Source organism: Mastacembelus armatus, chromosome 17 (genome assembly GCF_900324485.2).
Source record: "Mastacembelus armatus chromosome 17, fMasArm1.2, whole genome shotgun sequence".
NCBI classification, from domain to species: domain Eukaryota; kingdom Metazoa; phylum Chordata; class Actinopteri; order Synbranchiformes; family Mastacembelidae; genus Mastacembelus; species Mastacembelus armatus.
Window position 1 is genome coordinate 3,863,129 of NC_046649.1, and position 27,466 is coordinate 3,890,594.

At 43.1% G+C, this 27,466-nt stretch overlaps 1 protein-coding gene across 4 annotated transcripts in view; it reads left to right on the forward strand.

Moving 5' to 3' along the window:
• LOC113134847 (cadherin-18-like) overlaps positions 1-27,466 on the forward strand; it is a 129,578-nt gene that overhangs the window by 90,998 nt on the left and 11,114 nt on the right. For all 4 annotated transcript variants that reach the window (XM_026314387.1, XM_026314386.1, XM_026314389.1 and 1 more), the window contains exon 8: positions 26,442-26,566. In XM_026314387.1, the coding sequence (XP_026170172.1) occupies positions 26,442-26,566 (125 nt within the window). The remainder of the gene's footprint in view (positions 1-26,441; positions 26,567-27,466) is intronic.

The following is a 27,466-nucleotide window of genomic DNA, read 5'->3' on the forward strand; positions in this document are numbered from 1 at the left end:
AAATGAAAGGTCAAAGGTCATTGCTCACCTTGACTCCATGTCATTGAAAGCTACAAATCAAGCCAGAAACCTTGGTGTAATCATTGACTCAGACCTGAATTTTAACAACCACTTAAAATCCATCACTAAATCTTCCTAATACCACCTGAAAAACATTGCTAGAATAAAAGGTTTTCTGCCTAAACAAGATGCAGAAAAACTTGTTCATGCATTTATCTTCAGTAGGTTAGATTATTGTAATGGCTTGTTTACAGGTCTTAGCAAAAAGTCAATCAGGCAGATGCAGCTAATCCAGAATGCTGCTGCCAGAGTCCTTACAAACACCAGGAAACTGAACCATATCACATCGGTTCTTAGATCACTACACTGGCTTCCCGTTTAAAATCTTATTGCTGGTCTATAAAGCACTAAATGGTTGTGGACCAAAATATAGTCAAGATATATTAGTTCCCTATGAGGTTTCCAGACCCCTCAGGTCATCTGGGACAGGTCTACTGTTTGTTCCCAGATCCAGAACCAAACAAAGTGAAGCAGCATTCAGTTACTATGCTCCTCACTTGTGGAACAAACTTCCTGAACACCTGAGGTCTGCTCAAACTATCAGCTCTTTCAAATCAGGACTGAAAACTCTGTTGTTTACTGCTGCCTTCAAATAATTGTTCATCCTTGTTTTCTTAATGTGATTTTACATCTTATTTTAATTTACATTTTTTTATTTAAATTGCTTTTATTTTAAATGTCTTTGTTTTTAAATGCTCTTTTCTATGCTTTTAATGTAATTATATGCCTTGTCAAGCACTTTGAATTGCGTAGTGTATGAATGGTGCTATACAAATGAATTTTCCTTTCCTACTCTGGCGGCACCGGGGAATAGTAGCGAGTAGCAGTGGTGGTGATGCTGAGGCAGAGAAACCTCATGCTAAGGGGAAGTGAGCTCAGGCTGAGAAAGATTGAGCTTAGGTTGAGAGAGAAAAGCCTCAGGCTGAGGAAAAGAAAATTCAGGCTCAGGGAGAGAGACCTCAGACTGAGGGGAAGAAACCTCATGCTGAGGGAGAAAAATACTCAGGCTGAGGGAATGAACGCTCAGGCTGAGAGAGTGAGGACCCCGACTGAGAGAGAGTGAGCTCAAGCTGAGAGAGAATACACTCAGACTGAGGGAGAAAATACTCAGGCTGAGTGACAGAAAACTCAGACTGAGGGAGGAAAAACCGGAGATGAAGTTGACCTCCTCCCGCGTCGCCGTTGGCGTCGCGCAATGGGTGTGCCGCTAGCGAGGACAGGAGCGAGGTCCCACGGAGCCAGGGGCTGAGCTTTCAGCTCTTGCCAAATGACGCATGCTTCTGTCTGTGTCAGTGATCGAGGAGCTGGGGTGGAAGCCTGGTGAGCTGGTGGTGAGGCTGGAAAAGCCGGCGGGGAAGCCTGGAAAATGACAAGAGGGCGGCACAGTTCCCAGGCTACAATGATGGGAAACCGCTGGTGCAGGCACTCCTCCATCACCGATCGAACGGTGGCCACGAGGGCTAGCATTTAGTCAGCCCTCTCCCTTGTCACGTAGCCAGGCGGGTGCATGAAGCTCCTTGTCAGCACCAAGCAGTCAAATATCTCTGCATATCCCTGGGCGTTCTGGATAACGTCTGCCAGAGTTGTCAGGAAACCGGAGATCAGTTGGTCCTGCGGGGTCGAGTCCGCTGGGTCCACGTCTGTTACGTGCAGGTGGTGTGCTGAGAAGGGGAGGTGTAGGACCCAAATGCAGGACAAAAAACAAGGCTTTTATTTCCTCCTGGGAATCAATCAATATGTAAAGCTGCCGGGGACCAGTGCAGGAGAAAGAGGAAGTCCTGACATGGTAAGGGTCCCCGGAAGGAAGTCCCAAAGGGGAATCGTGACAAGAAGAGGCCATGGTCTAGGATACGGGCTATTTATTTGGCTTCCTATTGGGATGATGAGCCATTTGAACACTGTTCGCCACCAGCGGTTGGAAGACTGAAGTGTCACTGATGATCCAAAGGAGTTTGTGTCGGTGCTGGAGAAGCATTAGCTTGGTGGCCCAGGGTGCCATTGGACAAAACCACATAGCGGTTGAAAAGGCCTAGGCAGGGGGGTAAAGCACCACCACCCAGACCACTAATTGAGCCCAGGACAACTGATGGTTGGGTGTCAAGCAGGGGAAAGGCTGTGGACAGGAGTGATTCCACAGAGGGCTTTCTTAGAGGGTTGTACTGAGTGATGCACTCTGTTTAGACTGTGTGGAAGCCAGACAGCAGAGAATGTTTCTCCTGCAGCTCCTCCAAAAGCTAACTGATATCTTCCCTACAGTCAGGTATCTTTTTATTTGCTTTCTGGAGTTGCAAGTTCCTCACCAGGCAGATTTAGCTTGATGTTTGGGTCCAAACAAAACACCATTCACTTAATTTCAGTGCTGTCCACTATACTAATGTTATGCCTATTTAACATGCATACATTGTATAGTCAGTATATCAGTCAGAGGTTCAAAGCCAATGTTAATATTTAAATAGAACTCCCTGGAAATGATGAAACCCATTAAAATTATGGAGCCAAAACAAACCAGCCCAAGCAGTGGCAGCCATCTTTTGGTACTTATGTAATAGCATGGCAATATCATTTTCAAATAATAGCCACTGGTGGCAGTTTTCAAATCCAAATGTTGATCATGTTCAATTTAACTTGCTGAATGTATTGAAAAAATGTGTTTAAAAAAACAAATTCCTATGTAGAGCACAGTATGCACATCTACACATCAAATTGTCACTTCATTCATTACTCTTCCATTTGTCTTTGAAGTTTTGCTTGACCCCAAAAACAAATTACATAAAGGATTACAGACATGTTAGAAGGCTATTGCATTTCTATGACATTCTTTGGAATTCCCTTTTAGCTCCCATTCCCACTCAGTGATCTGACAGGACCTCTGCATAACATCACAGAGATTGTGTCTCTGCTGAATGCATCTAAGAAATAATCCATCAATTCTTTCTTCTTATTCCTCCCCTCTCATTTCTCTCCAGTCGATCCTTATCTTGCCAATTACCCTTTCTCCTACCCTTTACTGCGCAACTGTGTGAGTAATGGACTGAGCAGGGGCATTCATAAATGTCAGGCAGTTCAGTCACCATCATGTAAGGCTCTGGGGGATTAGTCTAAGAACCAATCTCAAGTGCAGGAGGGACACCTGCCATATAATTAAAGAATTAAAGATGTCACTCCAGCACGTTTCACCTCATGTGAACTAGTGGGAAATGAATCTCAATTTAAAATCGGTCTTAATGGGAGTAGAGGTTATACAATGGTAAATTGGTAATTTTTCAAAAAAAAAAAACATTTCCCATATGACAAGGGGCTGAGCAACTCAAAAGAAATGTTTTTTTTCCCCATTCCTTCTTAAAGACCTTGAAAGACAACTTTCCAGGGGTGGGATATATTAGGCAGCAATGGACAGTCAGTTCTTGAAGTTGATGTGTTGAAAGCAGCAACAATAGCATAAGGTTCTGAGCGACTTTATCAAACTGTCCCTACTTCCTATAGACTCTTACTTTCTAAAACTTCCTGTTCCTTGCTTTCACCCTTGTTAACTACTTCATGTCTGATTATTCTTTTAATTGTTTTCACCTTTCTTGTTGGTCTGTTAGTGTTTAAACATCAGTCTTTTTCCCCTTTGTTATTTACTGTGACAGTGCTTGTGCTTCTCCATGGCTATTAATGGACTCGGGTATTTTATCTGGATTCTGGCCTTCCCTGGTCTTTTGGTTGTACTCATATTTATGTGTCAGTTGGAGTTACCATTTTGTGATTCACTGTTTTTGTATCGTCTTCCTTGGATGTTGTGTTTTCCCTGCCTGTGCTCATTCCTTAGTCCTGAATGAATCTGTGCACTGTTACCACCTTACTTCTCTGGTGGTGACTGCATATGCGTCCATACCTTGATACTGCTTAGTGAGTTATGGCAAGAACAAATACAAAACAGCAGGTGTTGTAGGGTTTTCCCAGTGCTGTGGTCAAAAATCCAAGGAGACATAGGTCGTGGCTGCCCAGAGACACAGATGTGTGTGGGAAATGAAAGCTAGCCTATCTGGTCTCATCCCACAAAAGAGTTAATGTAGCACAAATTGCTGAATAACATAATGGTGGCTTTAACAGATGTGTCAGAACACACAGTGCATCGCAGCTCATTGTATATGTAACCATAGATGAGTCTGAGTGCCAATACTGACCTTGTCCACTGCTGAAAGCACAGAAGGGTCAAGTACATGAACATCAGAGCTGGACAATGGAGGTATGAAATAAAGTGGTATGATGATTCATATTATCTTTACTACATGGAAGGCCCAATGCATATATATATTTTACCTGGAGAAGAAATGGGATATGCTGGAAAAACAAGTCAGATCCATGGAGACCCCACCTTTCCACTTACAGGATTTTAAAGATCTGGTGATTATATGTTGGTGTCAGAGGCCAGAAGAACCTTCAGAGCTGTTTAGGTAGCATGAGGAGGACCTACACAATAGAAAGCAGGTGGTTGTAATGTTTTGGCTGATTAGCATACAGGGTGGTAGGATTGATGCAAAGGGAGCCATTGACCACCTTTGGAGAAACAAAAAGTCCCAGCATTGCGTTCAGTTGTCCCCTGAAAAATCAAGGGCAGAACTAAGGTTTTTCCATCTTAAGACTCTCAGCAATAGCTATTAAATCTGTTATTTAGCCAGCCGTAATGAAACTGTTGGTTGCTGGTGTCGGTGCATTCGAACAATTACCTGTTGCAACATTCTGTATTGATGTTTTGTGTCATCTTTGGTGGCAAACAGAAAGATTTTAACATTGCTGACTATTGCTGGTGTGTATGTGTATAGCACATACATACGTGGACAAAATTGTTGGTACCCTTCCACCTCTTGTCTACCCCGCCCCCTTTTTTGCAAATGGCCGAAAAACACATAGCTAAATTAAACTAGCTGTTGTTCTTACATTTTAAGAGTTATTTTGACGGCCTTGGTGCCGTTTGAAGCAAAAGCGTCCCAGTTTTCTATCGGCGCGCTGTAGAATGTGAAACATGACTCCCCTCCCCCTCTAGCGTCGAGCGCTGCCTGCCCAGTGTTGTCATGGCTGCATTTACAGTAAGGAGGGGCTGCGTTAAAGCCCACTGTTGCACCATCTGGCACGACTTCCTGTATATTGATTTTTAGGTCTCACCATTGGCTACAAGATGCGTCTGTCACCATTTACGAACAATTTGACTGGGTAATTCTCTTGTCAATCGAAGTTAGACTATGCCCCCTGACTGGGATTTTCTCTGAGGATGTGAATTCTATTGGTTTTACCGTTAGTTACGCTGTGAAACGTAACAACAAGTTTTATTGAGGCCTCATGTGATTCACAGAAGCTTGCTATGTCAAACTTTATTGAATAAACTGACAAAACAGCCGTAAAACGAAGCGGTTTACGGCTTATTATGAGGAGGACGATGGATTTATGGATTTACTGTACAATATTACGTCTTTTTGGACTAAAACATGGGTGCACTTTGTTCTATGGATTCTAACGAACAAAACGATAAGCGACACTCTATGTTTGAGTACACATATGAAGTTACACGAGAGAAAGGTAAGGAACAGCGTATTGTACTGTATTTGTACTTTTGTTTAAATATTAAGAAACTGTAGTCGCTGTGATTATTCAATCCAAAATTGCTTTATGTCATTTGAATCGTGAGACTTTAAGGTTTTATTAGACATAAAATTTTTTAGACTGTATACACATTTTCCGACGATCTTTTGAGGCATAGCGTTATCTGGACATACAAAAATCGGAGCGGATCCGCTCTGGGGTAAGACTAAAAGGTTAAAGAAAGAAAACCCCACAATTACCTCTAAGGTAACCTGAAACTGACAAAACTAATAATAATGAAAATGAACTAAGAATCGGACATTGCTTTTGAATTTTGGTTCAACAGAAACGTTAATGAAACTGGCCTGGACAAAAATGATGGTACCCTTAGCTTAATATTTTGTTGCACAACCTTTTGAGACAATGACTGCAATCAAGTGGTTTCTGTAACTTGTTGACAGGTATGTAGTGTTTTTTTTTAATGGTTAATCTTTTTATCATCAAAAGGGAAATAAAAAAGGTCTTTGTGCAACTATCACAGAAGTTAATTTTGTTGTGAGCAGTTAGAGACGTGTGTTGGTGACAGCAGCAGCCTGGAAACCTGAGCTGCATCAGGGATGAAGAGATTAACAACTTCCTCCGTAGCTGTAAGTCATGGGCAGATAGTGTGTTGTTAGTGGTATCAAAGAGTAAAGGCCACATTAGCATGTAAACAGACTGAAGTGGCATTTGTAGGTATGTTTACATGCTCTTTAATGTGCTACAGCTGAGCAGCTAATTAGCTATTTAGCCTACAATTTGATATTAGCAGTGCACTATCCCCTGTTGAATGTTTTGCTGAGTGGCTCATTCAACAAGCTGGGGTACAGGACAAGACCTGGCTTTCACGTTTCTAAGTTAGACAGCAAAGAGACTTTGGCAGCAAAGTCAAAGTGGGTTGTTGGTCCAAGTCTGTGACTCCTGTGCTGTGGAGCAGCTGCCCAGCTGTTAGTCAGTGTGACCTTCTGTCCATAGGCGTTACTGCCTTATAAAAATATGGTTTGCTGTATGAAAATGAGCTCTGCATCTACACAGACACAGAACAAATGGCTGTGATAGTCCATGATAAAACTAAACAATATCTCCCTTTTGGTTTCTGATTTTTATTCAAAAAAAAAACAGATTGATTTACTGAGTAAAAATGAGTGCGGCAGTAGCAAAAATATCACAATCCCATTGACTTCTCCGGTGGACAGATTTTTGATGAATGATCGGTGTCATTACTAACCATGGTGACAAACATTTCTGTACTGCTGGTTCACAACACCCATGTTCACCACTTGAATTCTTACAGGCAGTAGGGATTTTTGGGTTAGTAGCAGTAGCTTAATACTGCTTTGCAGTGCTGTGTGACAGTGAGCAGTTATGTACATTTAAACAAGATAAAAGTGATGGATTACATGCTGCTTCATCTCCTGTGAATCCCTCATGCTTAGCTAGGACAAGCAGTGTGTGAGTGGCAGACTTGGCAAAGGCACTACCAAGCAATACATAAAGTGAAAAGTACAGAATACACATTGAATGACTATTCAAGAAGAGATGAAAACAACAATAAACATGTATGTAAAAAAATGCATTTTTGTCTAAATGCTGTAGATATTGAGGCTAGACTTTACAACCCTGTCTCCTAGAAATTACATTTGTGTGTACTCTCAGGATACACCCAGCCCAGCAGCGCGCGATAACACAGATAGGAGAATGCACACCAAACTTTACAGCTATAAAATTAGATGCCTAGCTGGAATATTGAAAAGGAGATATACTTGTATTTCTCCATTTTTTTAACTTGCAGATCTCCTCATCTTCTTTGTCATTATTAAAGCCAGCACTGAGTTACATATGCTTTGCAGTGGCTTGTATCAGAGAGGTCAGGAGCAAAAGTCACCCTCATTCTGTCTGCAGTTGAGACTGGATAAAAAAAAGTTCAGCTCTCTGGTGAATTAAGTAGTGAGTAGAGAAAGATTTTTTCAACTGATGCGGTATCTGACTTTCACCCCTGCCTGTTACCTCAGGTCTGATCAGAAAATGCCTCGCGTGCAGTGATGAGCTGCTCCCAAGATATGCCTTTATAAGCCTTCTCTAATGGGATGAGCTGAGAGCAGCCCAGCAAAGTAAAGCACAGAGGTGGAGAGAGGAGATTTAGATGGGGAGAGATCACAGAGAGGGAAGAGATAGAGACAGATACAGACAGCAGGAGTATGAAACAAGACATCAGGTTTGCAGATTGAAGTTTACCGTCCAAGAATGTTATATCTTTAACCTGGTTGTTGTTTAAAGGAACAAAATTGACCTGTTCATGACAACAGAATTTTAAAGAAAGAAAAGATTTTTAGAGCATGACATGTTTTTTCCCAGGCTGAATCAAAGGAAAGGTAAATCTGTCACTTCATTTAAAATTCATTTCAAATGATTTACAGATTAATAGAAGTATGAATAAATATCTTAGTGAAGAACACAGACACATACACAGGGCGAAAGGTTAAGGTTGTATTAAACCAAGATTATACCATTGGTTTAATACAGAAAAAGCACCAAGTGACTTTAAATTGCAAAACACAAGATGATTATTAGCATTTACCATAAACCACAATCTTTCCCTGACTGTGTACTTTTGTTGTAAAAGCCTAACCACAGTTAGGGATTTACTGTCATGTGTTTTATACATGCACCACCTACTTTGAGCAACTCCACTTGTAACTTAGTTTGCTAACTAATGTGACTTGAGAGTTTCCCCAGTGGCTGCAATTCCTGTCCGTTTTATAAAAATTGTATCGACACCTTTATGCCTACACACTCCAGTGGTACGATAAAATTAAATCATTGCTTGCAGAATTCAATTAGGCTCAAGTAAATACTTTTCAAGTATCAAACGTCTGCATAATTCAATATTAAAATCATTTTGGCAGCATTGTGGTCAAACATATTTCAGTGTGTCATGTAGTTATGATCAGTGGTGTGTGAGATATTGAATGTGACAGATGAATGAACAAACAAATGGAGGTTGCGAACCCCACCCGCTGGCAACAATGATAAATATGAGATATGCAATAGCAAAACTGAAAAGGAAGAGAAACATGACAGATGACATCTTGATGGTCAGGCACTAAAATTATTGGTGAGAGTTACCGTTATTATTTAATTAAACACAGGTTTTTAATATATTTTCATACATCATCTGCCTTCCTCATGTCAAAATCTCCTTAAATTATCCTTTTAACTGTCCACTTTACTGCCTCATCCTGGCACCTATAAATGTTCTGATTCAGTGGAGTCTCACAAAGCAAGGTGAATGTGGGTTTAACTCTGGCTTTATGGCCTCACAGAGGTAGATGAACTTTATGGCAATGTGCAAATCCAGTGCACTTTGAAGTAAGTTAAGCTCTGTGCACAGACATGACAATCTTTCTTTGACGTGACAATCTTTTAAACATTACAGGGAAAATATGCATATTACCTCAGGTTAAATGTTATATTTGTTAATATCAAGGAGAAAAAAAACTTTGTAGGTGGATTTTTCTTTCCTTGAACAAGTTAGAAAAAGAAGTCCCTTCTACATATACTCCCATTGCATCTACATTGTATAGCAGTAAATGCAAAACTTTGGGGCAAATTATTTATGTTATTTTTTGAACTGAAAAGATTTAAACACAAGCCCTGAAGCAAACAGATGTGAAAATTTATTTATTTATTTAAAGAGTAGTACATCACTCCATATTTCCTCAAACCTAAGACTGGACAATTGTGGAATGTTCCAAACTTTGGCCACCGTACTGAGTCAGTATACACCTCCACACCCTCGCCCTTTTGGTAAATATCACAAATATCTGTGCTTCTGTACATCCAATTTGAACTAATATAAATATATTACATTAATGTGCTCTAATTTGAGTAGGTTTCCATCAATATTGAAAGAACTGTGTGTGAGATATAGCTCCTTCATATCCTACCGCTAAAGTTTTAATTTAAGGCTTCAAAAGTAATTGCTACTGAGTAAAATGTGTTTATCAGCTATTAGATAGGTTGCAATTATATTTGGGTCAGATTTATTGTAATTACTTCTGATTACTTCTCTATTCCCAACGGCCTCAGGCTGTCATGATCCCAGTTCTGGACTTCTTAGTTTGGGAATTTATTTGGGTTGTCTTTCCTGTGCTGCCTGGGTTTTACCAGGTAGCTTTGTGTTAATTTGTGTTGATTGGTTTCACCTCTGTCTGCTCTGCCTCAGTTGTCTCTGCCTCACCTGGTTCTATCTAGTGATCAGAGCAAGAGTATCTATACCTGCTCTCTCCTGCACCTAGTTGCTGGATTGCCCTGTTGTTATCATTGTTGTTGTGCTGATTGAGTGTGACTGCGACTCTGACACTGTGACACTATGACTGTGTGACTGTGTGGCTGTGACCTAACCTGTGTTTCCTTGACTTCCTCCTCGTGTGTGAGTCTGGTGTCTCCTGGTGATTCCCTATGTGAAAGAACACTAACCCAAGTCTCCGTGGTCTCTCTCTGTTCCTGTGTTCCATGTTCCCAGACTCGAGCTTCCCTGTTTCCCTGTGTCGCCCCACCTTGCTGGAACCCCTCTTCGTCCATGTGTTTCGTGTTCTCTATATTCTCTCTGAGTTGCATTCCTAGACAGCTCCTGTGTATACTTCAGTTTGGTTGAAGTTACCAATGATAATAAAGAGCTTTGTGTGCGTGTTGGGTCCGAGCACCTGCAATACGCACCACCTCGTGACATAGCTGTGATTTGTATTTAGTGGTAATTAGTAAATGTTAGCAAAATAGTGAACAACATAAAGATATTGTGTGTGTCATTGAGGTCCAAGAAATGTGTTGAAAAAATATTTTCCTCATAAAAAAGGTTTAAATTATTTTTTTTATTCCTGCACTATTTAGGTCCATGTTAACATGCTGACTTCTTCCCTGTTACTGCTAGCATATTGCTGCATTTGTTGGCACATCACCACAACCTGATTAGTTGTGAGAAGCAGCTGGTAGGAATGTGAATCATTCGTTGGCATAATGCAAGCCAAACAGACACCCATTCATAAAACACTGCTTAGATATATATTTTTTATGATACATTTAAATTAGCACAACTGTGGCAATATTCAGCCTCTAGTGGGGCCTTAGACTTTTAGTTTTGTTCACCCACAATGCAATAACTCTACCTTAACCGTAGATATTACCCATAAGGCAAAATATTAGTCATCCTTTATTTTATGTTATCAAAAACATTTCTTCATTTTCTCTCTCTCTTCTGCAAATAACCAATAGCAACAGTTGGCATCAGAAGAAATCTTATGGCGTGGCATTATCCACACACCCTCTCTCTGTGGATCTCTCTCTCACACACATATACGCATCATTAGAACATGTTTTGCAATGGACCACAGTGCCCTCCACAATTATTGGCACCCCTGATTAAGATGTGGTATAATTGGTCGTTATTGGGTCTTTCAGCAGGGTAATGACCCAAAACATGTGGCAAAACTAAAAAATGGTTCAGCAGACACAAAATCAAGCTCCTCCAATGGCCATCTCAGTCCCCAGACCTCAACCCGATTGAAAACCTATGGGGTAAACTGAAAAGGAGAGTGCATAAGAGAGGACCCCAGACCTTGGATGATCTGGAAAGATTGTGCAAAGAGGAATGGTTAAAGATCCCTCTCTCTGTATTCTCCAACCTTGTGAGACGTTAGAGGAGATTAAGTGCTGTCTTGTTGGCAAAAGGGGGTTGTACGAAGTATTAAGATCAAGGGTGCCGATAATTGTGGCACACATGATTTCATATAAAGTCAATTATTTGTTAATGTTATTTTTGTTTTTTTGCTGAATAATTGTACTTCAGTTAAAGGTTGGATTTTTCTCTTTTTTTCTGAATTTTGGTTCTATTTTTAAAAAGAAAATTAATTTATTAGAGGCTTAAAATTCAAACTTAGTCAGGGGTGCCAATAATTGTGGAAGGCACTGTATATACTCTACTGTTCACTAAATAAAAACAGACCCAATCATTCAGTAGTTAGCTTAGTAATCTCAAAAGCCAGTGTTGGCACCATAAAGTGAATTTAAAGCAGGACTTACAGTACGTCTTGAAAAGTTGCTGACAGCAAATGTTGGTGCCAAACCTTCTACTCAGGTGCAAATTCTTTGCGTTACATCCCTCTCAAACACCAACTAAACCAGATGGGTCTTTCTTTTGCAGAGCATTGTGTGTCTATGGTCTGAAAGTATCTTAGAGAGAGGAGCTAAATTCTTCCATTTTTCAGTGTCACTAAATGTTAAGGCATGTTTAAAAGCAGTCAATGCAGTCGGCATTCTGATTAGATGTTTGAGGTACTTTGAGATAATAACATCCTGGATAGGATTTCATGAGCTGAGATTGTTTTTTTTTTTGGATTTAAAAAGTTTCACTTTAGATGTGATATTTATAAATTTATTAATGAAGCACAAAGATTTGCACCAAAGGCTTGGCATACTAACATATTTGGGGGGTAGGTCGACAAATGGCCCTCCATGACACCAAAGCTGATGATACATCATCAGATCCATGACTGTTTGCTAAGTTAAAATGGATTAAGATGTCAGCTCTAGAATGAAACACTGACAGAAAATGCTGTGACAGGGAGGTGGTTTCTTCTGCTACTATTGGACAGACAGCAATGCATAATCCCATCAAACTGTAAATGGTAATCACAGTTTCAGAGGTAAATTAATACAAAATATGAATAATATTTTTTTTCATATTGGTATTTCACATTCAGCTGTTTAGTTATGGCTTTAGGTGACAGTGTTACATGAAAAAAATCATTGGGCTTTATTTTCAGGAAATAGGGCACAGACAAAAATGAAAACAGCAGGGCTGATTACAGTTGAGCAGTTAGGTTATAAGACAATTCTGGAGATCTTCAGGTTGGTCAATCTTAATATAATTTGTGTTACTGTAAGTGCACTTGAACTGCTACACCTTTAACTGTGTGGAGTACTTTACATAGAACCTAAAAACACTGTCCTGAGTCTATTTTTATCCAATAATGACTCATACTTCAGACAAAGGCCGCTGATCATGACCAGGGTATCTTTTCCTTAGATAGCCTGCACTACAGTCACAGTTCTTTCAGTCAAATAATTTAAAAAAATCTAACATCATCTTATATTCTACTTTTTCATAATTCCATACCAAGTGTTAATTGCATAAGTGTAAATATATGACAAATAAAGAGAGATTGCTATTTTTAAGTTGCAGACAAAGTAGTTAACATTACATTTGAGAAAATATGAGTGCATCTGATGGAGGTGAGACATTATATCCATTGCAAGTTATACCTTTTCAAGAAACTAATGAACAGTAAGAAATTCATTATGTGGAAAAGATGAATAAGTTATCTTTTGGCATGAGTTCATAATCAAATTATTTAATGTTTCTTCTGTCCATAGTCATATTATTTAACATAGTTGATGCACAAAAGTCTTATGACTAATATTAGGACTAAACAGTCTGTGCTAGTCTGCAGGTAGCAGAAAGTGAGAAATAATAGTTATCCTTAAAGGTTTCTGACAGCTAGTAGTGCCATGCAGCAAGATTTTATTCTGGCCCAGTCTTCTTTGCACTCTACAGTTTTAACAAAGATGGGGCTACTTCTTCAGCATTTCACAGCTTCAGCTCCCTTGAGGTATGTCAGTTTGCTACATTATGTATGTAGATTACTGAGCATACTCTAGCTGCTGAACGATTTACACTTGTTGTTCAAGCTGTGCTTCTTATGCAAGCTCTCCATTGTCCATTGATTGGCCAGAGACAGTCTCTGTGGTAGTTCAGGTTTAGAGCTAACTTTTACAATTCAGATATCTTTGTCAATGCATGATGAGATCACCACTGACAGATTTTCTCCAGGTTTACACCGACAAGTAACTGTATTACAACCTGCCTATTATTGTGTATCCAGCAAAACTGCTTTGATCCTCTACAGGGCCTTCGAAGGTTCTTCTAGTCTTTCACACCAACACACCAGCATTAGATCCTTAAAGTCCTGAAAATTGGGGCCTCTGTAGATCTGACTTGTTTTTCTAGCGCATCGTAGTGATTTTCCAGGTAACTGTCACATATGTCTCCCTGTGATGGAAAAGCCATTTATATGGCATTTACATATACATAGACATTTATAAGGCCTATAGCATTATAGTTTGCAGGCCCTGTACCTGGTTAGGCTAGGCTAAAATCAACACATCCAAACAATAACAAACACAATCACCACAGAATAATAAAACAAATACAAATTAGGAATAAGCATGTATATGCACAAATGGGTGTATATATGTACACAACCATGTACATTGACAAATTGACATATTATGCACATATATCACTTTATACAAAGTCACACATAAAATGCATGTTACCTTGCATAATAGACAAAGTTGTTGGTACCCTTCTATTAAAGAAAGAAAAACCCAGAATGGTCACTGAAATAACTTAAAACTGACAAAAGTAATAATAAATAAAAATGTACTGAAAATTACCTAATGAAAATCAGACATTGCTTTTGAATTGTAGTTTAACAGAAGCATTTTAAAAAATGAACTATTGAAACTGGCCTGATAGTACCTCTAGAAAAGATTGAAAAGAATTTGACCATAGTGATATGTTAAACTAAAGTGTGTCCTGTAAGTAGCATCACAGGTGTCTTGTAATCAGTCAGTCTGCCTGTTTAGGGTTTGGTATCATGGTGTACACCACTGTGAACATGGACCACAGAAAGCTAAGGAGAGAGTTGTCTCAGGAGATTAGAAAGAAAATGATAGACAAGCATGTTAAAGGTAAAGGCTATAAGACCGTCTCCAAGCAGCCTGATGTTCCTGTGACTACAGTTTGACATATTATTCAGAAGTTTAAGGTCCTTGGGACTGTAGCCAACCTCCCTGGACGTGGCCACAAGAGGAAAATTGATGACAAATTGAAGAGATGGATAATACGAATGGTAACCAAAGAGCCCAGAACAACTTCCAAAGAGATTAGAGGTGAACTCCAAGGTCAAGGTACATCAGGGTCAGATCGCACCATCCATCACTGTTTGAGCCAAAATGGCTCCATCATAAAAAAGCTGGACTGGACAAAACTGGATCTTTTTGCCAAGTCACATCCAATCTACAGTATGTTCACAGACACAAAATGAAGCATACAAAGAAAAGAAGACTGTACCTACTATGAAACATGGAGGAGGCTGGGTTATGTTCTGGGGCTGTTTTGCTGCATCTGGCACAGGGTGTCTTGAATCTGTGCAGGGTACAATGAAATTTCACGACTATTAAGGCATTCTGGAGTGAAATGTGCTTCCCAGTGTCAGAAAGTTTGGTCTCAGTCACAGGTCATGGGTCCTCCAACATGATAATGACCATAAACACACAGCTAAAAACACCCAAGAATGGCTAAGAACAAAACATTGGACTATGCTAAAGTGGACTTCTATGAGCCCTGATCTAAATTCTATTGAAGTTCTGTGGAAAGAGCTGAACCCTGCGGTCTGGAGTAGGCAGCCTTCAAACCTGAGACTGCTGGAGCAGTTTGCTGACGAGGAGTGGGCCAAAACACCTGTCGACAGGTGCAGAAGTCTCATTGAGAATTACAGAAATTGCTTGATTGCACTGATTCAATTCAATTCAATTTTATTTGTATAGCGCCAAATTACAATACAAATCATCTCAAGGCACTTTACAAAAACTAAAACTAAAATCCCAACAATTCCCTTATGAGCAAGCACTTGCCGACAGTGGAGAGGAAAAACTCCCTTTAACGGAAGAAAAAACCTCCAGCAGAACCGGGCTCAGTTTGGGCGGCCATCTGCCTCGACCGGTTGGGGTGAGTGGATAGAGCAGAGAGAAAAGAACAGCTACAATAAACAACAAATAGACACTGCAGGTTGGTGGGACCAGTAACTGCACATCAGCAATATACAGCTCCAGGACCAGGGACACCTGCAGAAGGTACAGAGAGAACAGAGAGAGAGGGAGAGAGCACAAACTAGGGGAGAGAGAGAGCACAAGGTTAGTGACATTCAATGGTAAAATATACATGAGGTGGGAGGAGAGGAAGAGAGGGGAGGGGAAGGGAGGGGGGGGGGTAGTGCTCTATTGGGATAATATGGTACTATGAGGTCTTTAAGGTATGAAGGAGCTTGATTATGAAGGGATTTGCACGTGAGAAGAAGGATTTTAAATTCTATTCTATATTTTACAGGGAGCCAATGAAGAGAAGCTAATATAGGAGAAATATGATCTCTCTTGCTAGTTCCTGTCAGGACTCTGGCTGCGGCATTCTGGATTAATTGGAGGCTTTTTATGGAGATATTGGGACATCCAGATAGTAATGAGTTACAGTAATCTAGCCTTGAGGTAACAAATGCATGGACTAGTTTTTCTGCATCATTTTGAGACAGGATGTTCCTAATTTTGGAAATGTTGCACAGGTGAAAGAATGCAGTTCTAGAGATTTGTTTTATGTGTGAGTTAAAGGACATGTCCTGGTCAAAAATAACTCCAAGGTTTTTTACAGTAGTGCTGGAGACCAAGGTTATGCCATCTAGCTATAATTTTAGAAAAGTTATTTCTGAGATTTTTTTGCCCAAATATAATAACTTCTGTTTTCTCTGAGTTTAAAAGTAAATAGTTACTGGTCATCCAGGCCTTGATGTCAGTTAGGCAGGCTTGAAGTCTGGTTAACTGGTTTGTGTTAACAGGTTTAATAGATAGATATAACTGAGTGTCATCTGCATAGCAGTGGTAATTAATAGAGTGCTTCCTAATGACATATCCTAAAGGAAGCATGTACAGGGTGAACAGAATCGGTCCTAGCACAGAGCCTTGTGGAACTCCATAACTAACTTTTGTTCGTGGGGAAGGTTCATCATGGACATGAACAAACTGGAATCTGTCTGATAAATAGGATTGGAACCATTTTAACGCTGTTCCTCTGTTACCAGTCACATGCTCCAGTCTCTGTAATAAGATGTTGTGGTCAATGGTGTCGAATGCAGCACTAAGGTCTAGGAGGACAAGTATAGAAACAAGTCCATTATCTGAGGCTAGGAGAAGATCGTTGGTAACTTTTAACAGTGCTGTTTCTGTACTATGATGTGCTCTAAATCCTGATTGAAAATCTTCAAATAGTTCATTCCTGTGTAAGTGGTCTGATAGCTTCTTAGCAACAGCTTTTTCTAGGATTTTAGAAATAAATGGCAGGTTGGATATTGGTCTATAATTAGCCAAGACTCCTGGATCAAGACTAGGTTTTTTGAGTAAGGGTTTGATTACTGCAGTCTTAAAGGCCTGTGGTACGTAGCCTGATACTAGAGATAAATTTACCAAGTCTAATAAAGATGAGTTCATTAATGGCAGGGTGTCTTTAAGCAGTCTAGTCGGGATGGGGTCTAAGAGACACGTTGATGATTTCGATGAAGCAACTACTGATGTAAATTCAGAGAGATCTATGGGAGAGAAGCAGTCTAAACATAACTGAGGTCCTACAGATGATTCAAGAGCTACTGTAGTAGAAGATTCATTTATTGCAGGTATAGGAAGCATCTGCTGAATTTTATCTCTAATAGTTGTGATTTTATTTGTAAAGAAACTCATAAATTCATCACTGCTGAGAGCTAAGGGAACACTGGGCTCAACAGAGCTGTGACTTTTTGTCAGCCTGGCTACAGTGCTGAAAAGAAACCTGGGATTGTTCTTATTTTCCTCTATTAGTGATGAATAGTATGCAGTTCTGGCTTTACGGAGAGCTTTTTTATATGTTAGTAGACTGTTTTTCCAGGCTAGAAAAATTTCCTCTAAGTTTGTGGAAAGCCACTTCCTTTCCAGCCTTCGTGATGCCTGCTTTAAAGTATGAATATGTAAATTATACCATGGGGCTAGTCTTCTCTGATTCACTAACTTCTTTTTCAGAGGGGCCACAGAATCAAGCATTTCACGCAGTGAGGTTACAGCGCTGTCAACAACATGATCAATTTGGTAGGGAGTGGGATTGAAGCAGCTGCCCTCCACTATGTTTATACTTGGCATAGATGTAAATAAAGATGGAATCATTTTCTTAAATTTATTAACAGCGTTGTCGGATAAACATCTGCTGTAGTGGAATTTTCTTCCAAACGCTGCATGATCCATCATTTTAAATTCAAAAGTTATTAAAGAATGATCTGACAAAACAGGATTTGGGGGAAAAACTATTAGATGATCAATTTCGATGCCATAGGTCAGAACAAGATCAAGGGTGTGATTGAAACAGTGGGTGGGTTTATTAACATTTTGAATGAAACCAATTGAATCTAATATAGAATTAAATGCAATTGTGAGGCTGTTATTTTCAACATCTACATGAATGTTAAAATCTCCCACTATAATGACTTTATCTGATCTAAGCACTAAATCAGACAGGAAGTCAGGGAATTCAGTTAAAAACTCTGAGTAAGGGACAGGTGGACGGTACACAATGACAAGTAGAACTGGTTTTTGTGTTTTCCAGTTTGGATGCGAGAGGCTAAGAGTGAGGCTCTCAAATGAGTTATAACTGTTCTGAGGATGAAAGTTTAATAATAAGTTTGACTGGAAGATTGCAGCTACTCCTCCACCTCGACCTGTGCTTCGAGGAACATGATAATTTTTATGACTGAGGGGGGTTGATTCATTCAGACTGACATATTCATCCTGCTGTAACCAGGTTTCAGTAAGATAAAGTAGGTCAATTTGGTGATCAGTTATCAAATCATTTACTAACAGAGATTTAGATGAAAGAGACCTAATATTTAATAATCCACATTTGACAGTTCTGTTTTTCTGTTCAATAAGAGGAGTGGTCTTAATTTTTATTACGTTTTATGAATAACTCCTCTTCTGTTAACTTCTGATTTATTTGATTTATGTTCGAGGGGCAGACACAGTCTCTATGTGGTTTAAAGGGGGCGGCGGCTCTAAGGAAACTGCAGAGAGGCGTTTTAGACTGAGTCTCTGCGTCCCGGTCCCCACTCTGGATTGTCAGGCTTTAGGTCGGCTAATAAACTCGGCCAAATTTCTAGAGATGAGAGCTGCACCATTCAAAGTGGGATGGATGCCGTCTCTCGCTACCAGACCGGGTTTTCTCCAGAAAGTGGCCCAATTGTCTATGAAGCCCACATCGTTTGCTGGACACCACCTAGACAGCCAGCGACGGAACGACGACATGCGGCTAAACATGTCATCGCTGGTCAGATTGGGGAGGGGTCCAGAGAAAACTACGGAGTCCGACATTAATTTAGCAAAGTTACACACCGACTCAACATTAATTTTAGTGACCTCCGATTGGCGTAATCGGGTGTCATTGCTGCCGATGTGAATAACAATTTTCCCATATTTCCGATTAGCCTTAGCCAGCAGCTTCAGATTTGACTCGATGTCGCCCGCTCTGGCCCCAGGAAACATTTGACTATGGTCGCTGGTGTCTCTATTTTCACGTTCCTGACTATGGAATCGCCAATTATCAGAGTCGGTTTCTCAGCGGGTGTGTCGCTGAGCGGGGAAAATCTATTAGAAACGTGAACAGGCAGGTGATGAGCCGTGGGCTTCTGCTTAGGAGTATGTTTCCGTCGGACCGTCGCCCAGGCTAATTCTCCGGGCTGCTCCGGAGCTGCCCTTGGACCGCTAACAGACCCTGAGCTCGGTGGCTCCACACCAGCTAACATCTCTAGTCTTTGCACCATCACCATTGTGTTTTTGTATCAACTGAGAGAGGCCATTTATACACTAAAATATTGTTTTTACAAAGGAAAACTTTAAAAGGTTATCAAAACTTAAAGTATACTTTTGAAGAATGTGTTACCGTTCTTCCCCTCTCAGTTGTCTTCTTACCGTGGTACGAAGGCTGATCGGCTTTTTGTAGCTCGTGGTAGCTGGTAACACGCTACTAATATGTATACTAAGGCCGGGCTATCGGTCGGAGATGAAGTAGGCACGGGAGGCGGTGCGAAGTCCAACTACATGCAACTTTATTTACCTCTTCCCTGGAACAACATGCACCACAAAACCACAATGATAACAACTTAACCTGGGAGTAATAGCCGCGGCTTTTCTAACTTCGAATACGGCTCCTGTGGCGTGGCTCATCTCCTGCGGCTTCTGAAGAGAGAGAGACCCCCCCCCTTCGCCCGCTAACACAACAACAAAAAAAACTACCCACAATCCCACCTTCTTAAAGGGCCAGGCCAGTAACACTACCCCCACTCTGGATGATGATTAATCCCTTACCATCACTCCAGCACATTAATACATGGCAAATTAACAAGGACACTATAAATCAAACAATTCCCTCTACCGGCCATAACACAGGAAGACTGTGCAATGTCCACAAAAGCTCAACATAAAAATAATTTTACATCCCCTTAATCTCAAACCCCTCAGCAATGTGTCCATAGAAGTCCATGTCGACAACCTGGGAGCAAACAGTGGGTTAACGGCATTAGCTTACGCCTGGGGAATGTCCTCTTGCCATTTAGCTCGCCAAAGGCTACAAACAGTTAACATCAATATTTAGCAACCCGCTACTCCATCGGCTCATAAGACCCCCCCCGGTATAGATCATAACCTGTAGCTCACTGAACAATAACAATGGAAGCAAATCGGCATATAAACACTTCGGTGTCGGAATCTTCATCAGACAAAGGGGGTGGCTCCTCCTGTGGTGTCGATGCACCTGTGGTCTGACAGACCCAGCTGCTGTCCAAGGGGGTCCTGGAGAGGTATGGCTTCAGCTTGTCGTGGTGAACGACCTTAACCCTTGACCTTGGCCCCTTTTTGATCTGGTACACTAGGTCGTCCAGAAGGCCCACAACAAAATAAGGGCCTTCGTAGGCAGGCAAAAACTTCCGTACCTTGTTCCTCACTCTCTTGGTGCCTTTAATCAGGTGCCACACAGCGGCCCCGATTGGATACTGAACTTGGCAGATATTTTTATCATACTGCTTCTTGGCACGTTCTGAAGACTTCCCCAGAGCCTCTCGTGCGAGTTGGTGGGAGAGCTCCAACCGTTCCCGGAGCTGTAAGACATAATCTGGTAGGGAGCTGGTACTCCTATCCCCTGGTGGCAGACCAACAACTAAGTCAATTGGCTCTGTAACGTCACGACCCAACAACATCATATTAGGTGTTAGGCCCGTGGAGCTGTGTTTGGTAGCCCGGTAAGCCATAACTGCATAAGGGAGCATTAAATCCCAGTCCCAATGACACCTCTCTGCTGTAGCGGCCAGCATCTTCTGTAGGGTGGCGTTGAAACGTTCCACCTGCCCGTCCGATTGTGGGTGGAAAGGTGTTGTGCGCGTCTTTTTGATGCCCAGCAATTCACACACGTTCTGAAAGACCGCCGACCCGAAATTAGTGCCCTGATCGCTGTGTAAGGTGTGTGGGGCTCCATACCTGCACACCCACTCTGAAACGATTCTTTCAGCCACTGTCGAGGCTTTTTCACAGGGAACTGGATACACTTCCACCCACTTACTGAAATAGTCCTGTACGACCAATATGTATCTGTTATGTCTCTCTGTCTCATTTAAAGGCCCCATGAGGTCAACTGCGATCCTTTCCATAGGTGCTCCCACCCGCACCGTGCCCATGGCTGCTTGTGCCGTTTTCTTAGGCCGGGCCCTAGCAGCACAGTTGGTGCATGAACGGCACCACAATGTCGCATCATCCCTGATGTTGTACCAATAGTACCTTGTTTTAAGGCGTGCTAAAGTCCTTTCCCCTCCAAAATGGCCTCCGACGGGGCCATCGTGCATTTGCTCCATCACAGCCTTATGTAAGGTGTGAGGCAGGAGGATTTGAGGATAAAACGTCCTGCCTTCCTTGCAAAAGAACTTCCTTAGTAATATTCCATCTTTCAGGTATAGTCTTTTCCACTGGGACCAGTAGGCTTTAGTAGCTGGGCTGCAAGCGGCTATATCATTCCAGCATGGTCGGCCCTCCCCCTTATCCACCCACTGCCAGATTGGTGCAATATCGGGGTCGTTCTTTTGGGCTGTTTTGAGCTGCTCTAGTGTCCAACCTTGGAACAGACTAGTTTGAGGTGAGTCACTCACTCGGTGTATGCTTGGGAAGGCTGAAGTGCTGCTGCTATCTGTGTTCACTACCCCCACTAGACGTTGCCCTGGGGTGGACGTGAGAGGTGGAACTGGTGTGAGATAGTCACATGGATCACACTGTACTGCCTTGTCCTGGCGCTGGTCACTACTAGGCCCAGGTTCCGGTATGGTGCAGGCGCAGGAACCCCGACACGGCCGTCTGGAGAGTGCATCTGCATTCTGATGGACATTACCTGGTCGGTGGACAACCTTAAAGTCATATTCAGCCAGCTTTTCTAGCCACCGTGCCAGCTGTCCCTCAGGTTCCCTCAACCTGGTCAGCCAGCGTAAGCTGCTGTGGTCGGTTCGAACAGTGAATGGTCTGCCAAGCAGATACTGCCTAAAGCTGGAAGTAAAATCCACCACTGCCAGGAGCTCTCTTCTGGTTGTGCAGTAGTTTTGTTCTGCGGCTGCCAGTCGCCTGCTCCCATAGGCTAGCACCCTCTCCTCACCCCCTTGGACTTGGGAGAGAACAGCTCCGATCCCACAGTCACTAGCGTCTGTGTCAAGAAACATTTCTCCACCATCGAGGGGGTAGCCCAAGACAGGGGCCGATGTCAGCAGTCTTTTTAACTCATCGAACGCTCCTTGACATTCAGCTGTCCAGTTGAAACGGGCATATTTCTTCGTCAATTCATGCAAAGGTTTGGCTATACTGGCGAAGTGTGGCACAAAGCGACGGTAATAGGAGGCTAACCCGACGAACTGCCGGACCTCAGGCACATTTCTAGGTGTGGGCCAGTCTCTGACTTTCTGGGTCTTTTGGGGGTCAGTAGCGATACCTCTGGAAGAAACTACATGCCCCAGGTAGGCCACTTCCTCTCGAAACAGACAACACTTGGGTGGTTTTAGTTTTAAATTAGCCTGTCGCAGCCTGGTGAAAACTTGCTCCAACCGCTCTAGCATTTGGGTGCTGTCCTGCCCCAACACCACAATGTCATCCAAATACACTAAACAAGTCTCCCATTGGAGCCCTGCTAAGACACGGTCCATAAGTCTCTGGAAAGTGGCTGGGGCATTACATAACCCGAAGGGCATCACATTCCATTCAAAAAGTCCTTTACGAGTACAGAAGGCTGCCGCTTTGCGAGCTCTAGGTGTCATTCTCACTTGCCAGTAGCCAGAGGTTAAGTCGAGTGTGCTGAAGTACCTGGCATTAGACAGTGTGTCGAGAGTGTCCTGGATTCGTGGCAGCGGATAGGCATCCTTTATTGTCCGTTCATTTAGCGGCCTATAGTCCACACATAACCTGGGGGAATGATCCTTCTTCTTCACCATCACAATTGGTGCAGCCCAGCTGCTATTGCTGGGTTGAGCTAGACCTGCGTCGAGACTTTGTTGTAGCTGCTGGTCTGCGGCTTACTGCTTATCGGCGGCCATTCTGCGGGGCGGCTGTTTCACAGGAGGCCCCGGAGTGGTCTGGATATCATGCTCCACAATGCTGGTGCACCCAAGATCAGCAGGACCGGTGGAGAAAACATCGCCATACGACTGCAGCAGGCGGGCTAGCTTGTGACGGTCACCCTCCGACAGGCTGGGACAGCTCTCGGCATACAGGGCCTGCAAATGCATAGGGACAGAAACAGAGTTAATGTGCTCCGGTGGGACAGAGACCTGGACAGGCTGGACCTCCGAGATCCCCAATACTTGGGCAGGCTGGATAACACCGACGGCGGCTCCTCTCTTCAAGGTAACGGGTGTGGCCCCTGGGTTAAAAACCCGGATAGGGATCATTGTAGATTGCTGGGGTCGGACGACAGAGCGCGCCACCAAGACGTGATGTCTCTCAATGAACGCCTTGGTAGGACTGAGCATCATGTCCCCACTGGCAGCACATCGGGGGCGGAAGAAACCAGGCACCATGTACTCGCGACCCGGCTCCAGGGTGGTTGTGCGGGCGACTCGTGCCAGGTGAGTTACAGGCTGGCCGCTGGGGTCGTAGTGGGGCACCTGCTCCCCAAAAAGGGTTATCTCGTTACGGCCATAGTCCAGGCAGGCATTGGACTGTTGCAGGAACGGGTGCCCCAGGATAACTTCCGTGCTTTCGGCTGTTTCTGCCATAATAAAGTTCACGTCAGTTGTTCCACCCCCCACTTGGACTGGCAGTACAACTTCTCCCAGGACAGCTAAACCCCCAGGCCCTATCCCCTGCAGGACCCTGGCCGTAGCTGGCTGTATGGGGGGCCTAGAATGAGCTGGGAGGGCGTTGAAGTGATGTAATGGCAGCACATTTCTTCGGGCCCCCGAATCCAATAGAGCACAAAGTCGTAACCCATGTATCAGTATCTGAATGGACACCTCTTCCTCTTGGCTCCTATTGCAAACGATCAGTTCGCTGGTGTCAGGCGGTGGGTTCAAAATAAAACCCCCTTGTTTCCGTGGGGGGCGGCGTGGGGAAGGGCACTGTCTTTGTAGATGCCCCACAGCAGAACAGTTATGGCAGACGACCTCCCCAGATGCACCCCTCTGGAACTCGGCCTTGTTAAACCGCTGCTGGCGAGCTTGTGATGCCCCCCGGTGTTGCTGGTGAGGCGTTGCCGGTGTACGCTTTGGCTGGTCATATACAGTTACCGGGACATCCTCGATCGCTGTAGCTGTCCTTGCTGCAGAACTCCGGGGGCCCAGGCCAGGACGCATCATCCGTGTTACAGCCTGGGCCGCTTTCTTCGTGGTTTCATACCGGTGGGCTATGCCGTAAGCTCTGGCTAGCGTGCAGGGCTGTTCTTCTAGTAGTCTTTGAATAATGTCGGCATCTGCCATGGCATTGGTGAAGATCTCCACACTAACACGGTCCTGCTCCAACTCAGTGAGGTCACCATAAACGATAGCCACCTTTTCATAGATGTCGTCTCGGAGTGTGTGCAGGGCTTCACCCGGTTCTCTTACTCGCCGTCTTAACTCGATTCCTATGGCCACAGCGTGTTCTGAATGCGGCCCATATGCAGCGTCAACCTCCCTCTTAATGCGGTCGTAGCTCCAATGAGCAGACTTAGGGTTTTTGTGGATGATAGCACCGGCTGCACCCGTCAGGCCAAATCTAAGTTGGACGGCTTTAGTCGGTTCAGTCCAGTTATTAGCTCGCGCACATGTTTCAAACTGGTAAATAAAGTCTCTCCATGACCCTGTTCCATCAAACTGCCCTGGTTGCAACGTTGGGATCCTCTCCTTAGTACTGTAGCATTCCTCATCACTACCGTCGTAGTAGTCACCAAGCACAAGGGGTGTGGGATAGCAGCGAGGTACTGACAGTGCTCGCCTCGGGCCGGGTTGACCACCGTCACTCAGTTCAAGCTCCCTTATCTGTTGCCGTGTTGCATCGTGGAGCAGGGGCTGGTCACAACCTCGAGCTAGCACGGCATATCTGGTGTTAGCATAGGGTACAGAGTGCGGTGTAATCTGTGCTTGTGCAGCAACACTGGGAGTGGAACAATGGCAGTTCCCGGCTGTATAACAGGTCTGGGCAACGTTATTTACATTGGTGTCCTGCTCAGGAGCAAAGGGTGTCGGTGACACATCCTCACTTTGACGAGCTGCCATAGACTGACAATCAGTCATCATGATTGGTGTCAAGAAGGGGTTCGTGCATATCGATGGTGGTGGGGTAAGCTGCCACGTCGCTCCCTGTTGCAGCATCTGTCTGTGGCCAGGCTTGTTACCCGCGGGTGTAGTTAGCTCCGTAGTAGCCAGGAACGGGTTGGTTTTATTACCGTTATAGTCCACAACCAGTTTGGTTGGGCTCATTTTAGCTCGAGCAGTCCCAGTCATGTCTAACCAAAACGGATTTGTGCTCACATTATATTCTGTTGTCTTCAATTGTCCCTTAATGTCCACGTTGTCGTTATCCCAGGGAGTGGGTGCCGCCATTTTTTTTTCTCTTTTTCCGTCAAAACTTTCGATCTCCGACTCGCTACCGAATCCCGGACGAGCCCCCAGTGTTACCGTTCTTCCCCTCTCAGTTGTCTTCTTACCGTGGTACGAAGGCTGATCGGCTTTTTGTAGCTCGTGGTAGCTGGTAACACGCTACTAATATGTATACTAAGGCCGGGCTATCGGTCGGAGATGAAGTAGGCACGGGAGGCGGTGCGAAGTCCAACTACATGCAACTTTATTTACCTCTTCCCTGGAACAACATGCACCACAAAACCACAATGATAACAACTTAACCTGGGAGTAATAGCCGCGGCTTTTCTAACTTCGAATACGGCTCCTGTGGCGTGGCTCATCTCCTGCGGCTTCTGAAGAGAGAGAGACCCCCCCCCTTCGCCCGCTAACACAACAACAAAAAAAACTACCCACAATCCCACCTTCTTAAAGGGCCAGGCCAGTAACAAATGTCACAATGATGTTGCCGGTAAATTTGTAAAACTTGTAAATTTGTTAAACTCTCATGGAGACTTTGAAAAAAAAGATGTGGAAGTTCACACATTTGAGTTTTTTGTTTGAAGAATACATCTCTGAACCTAAAGACTGCTTGAAATATCACTCCACTATATTTTCAGCACTTATCAACTATTCTAAGCCACAGTTTCATTTAGTTCGGGCCATTTTAAAACATCTTAGTAGAATAGACATTTCAGATGTATTTTCCTTGAAAATACAGTAGTGCTACAGCAGCTAAAACTTGTGTGTTGCGTTTCTTTTCAGATAACCCACGCATGGTGAGCCATGTTCCAGTCACAGTCCAGATCCTGGATATCAATGACAACGTTCCATCCATCTCTGGGGGCAACACTGCTGTGATAGTGTGTGAAGGCACCAAAAACGGACAGGTAAGTTGCTAATAAACAAATTTTAAAAATTTTGACTCTGAATTCCAAAATTTGTTGAGGTGGTTTTTTAGAATCTGCCCAGAAAATACAAAAACACCCTGAAGGCAAAGTGATGAGGGGGTATCAACATCTGGGGTGCAATGTAACCCTCTCAGCATAGCATGGAGCATAGCAGAACAACCCAAGTGAATTTGTGGTGTGACACTGGATTCAGGAGTTTGAATTGATTTCTCATCATAGGAGACAATCCCTCCAACTAGCTCTGTCATGATCTGCCACAGACCTCCTGGTTTGGACTTTTATTTTGTTCTACTTCCTGTTTAGGCCTTGCCTGTGTTCTGCAACCTTACCTACCTATTGCCCTTTAGCCAGTCTTTTGTATTTATAATGGCTTCTCACTATGACCGGGTGACAGATCCTCACTTTACTCAGTTACTAACTTGTAAAATACAGAGAAATGGTGAGGTTTCTCTTCGCCTTCTGCCATATTGGCGAGGAGGGTCTCTGACCTCACTATACTGTCTCCCATAGTGATGCGCCACCTACTGGCATGAGTGTATTTGTAACTTAACCAAAGCTATTTCTAAAGTCACTCTTTCCCATTACAAACAGTATAAAAACGTAGTGTGAATATACATTACTGTGTGTCACGCATGCAACTTCAAATTCATTTCTAAACACAACATATCAACAAAGTTTCTAAACACCAGTGAACATATGCATGCAAACACATTCCTGCTCTTTCTGCAACTCACACACAGGCACATGCATACATTCATGTTGCTGCCTTTTTGTTGTGTGTCTGACACCATCAGTGAGGGATTTATCAGCTGAGCTGCAGACTTAGCAGCTTCTTGAACCCATAAATTATTCAGACTGCAGAGCACAGTGATGCCTTCG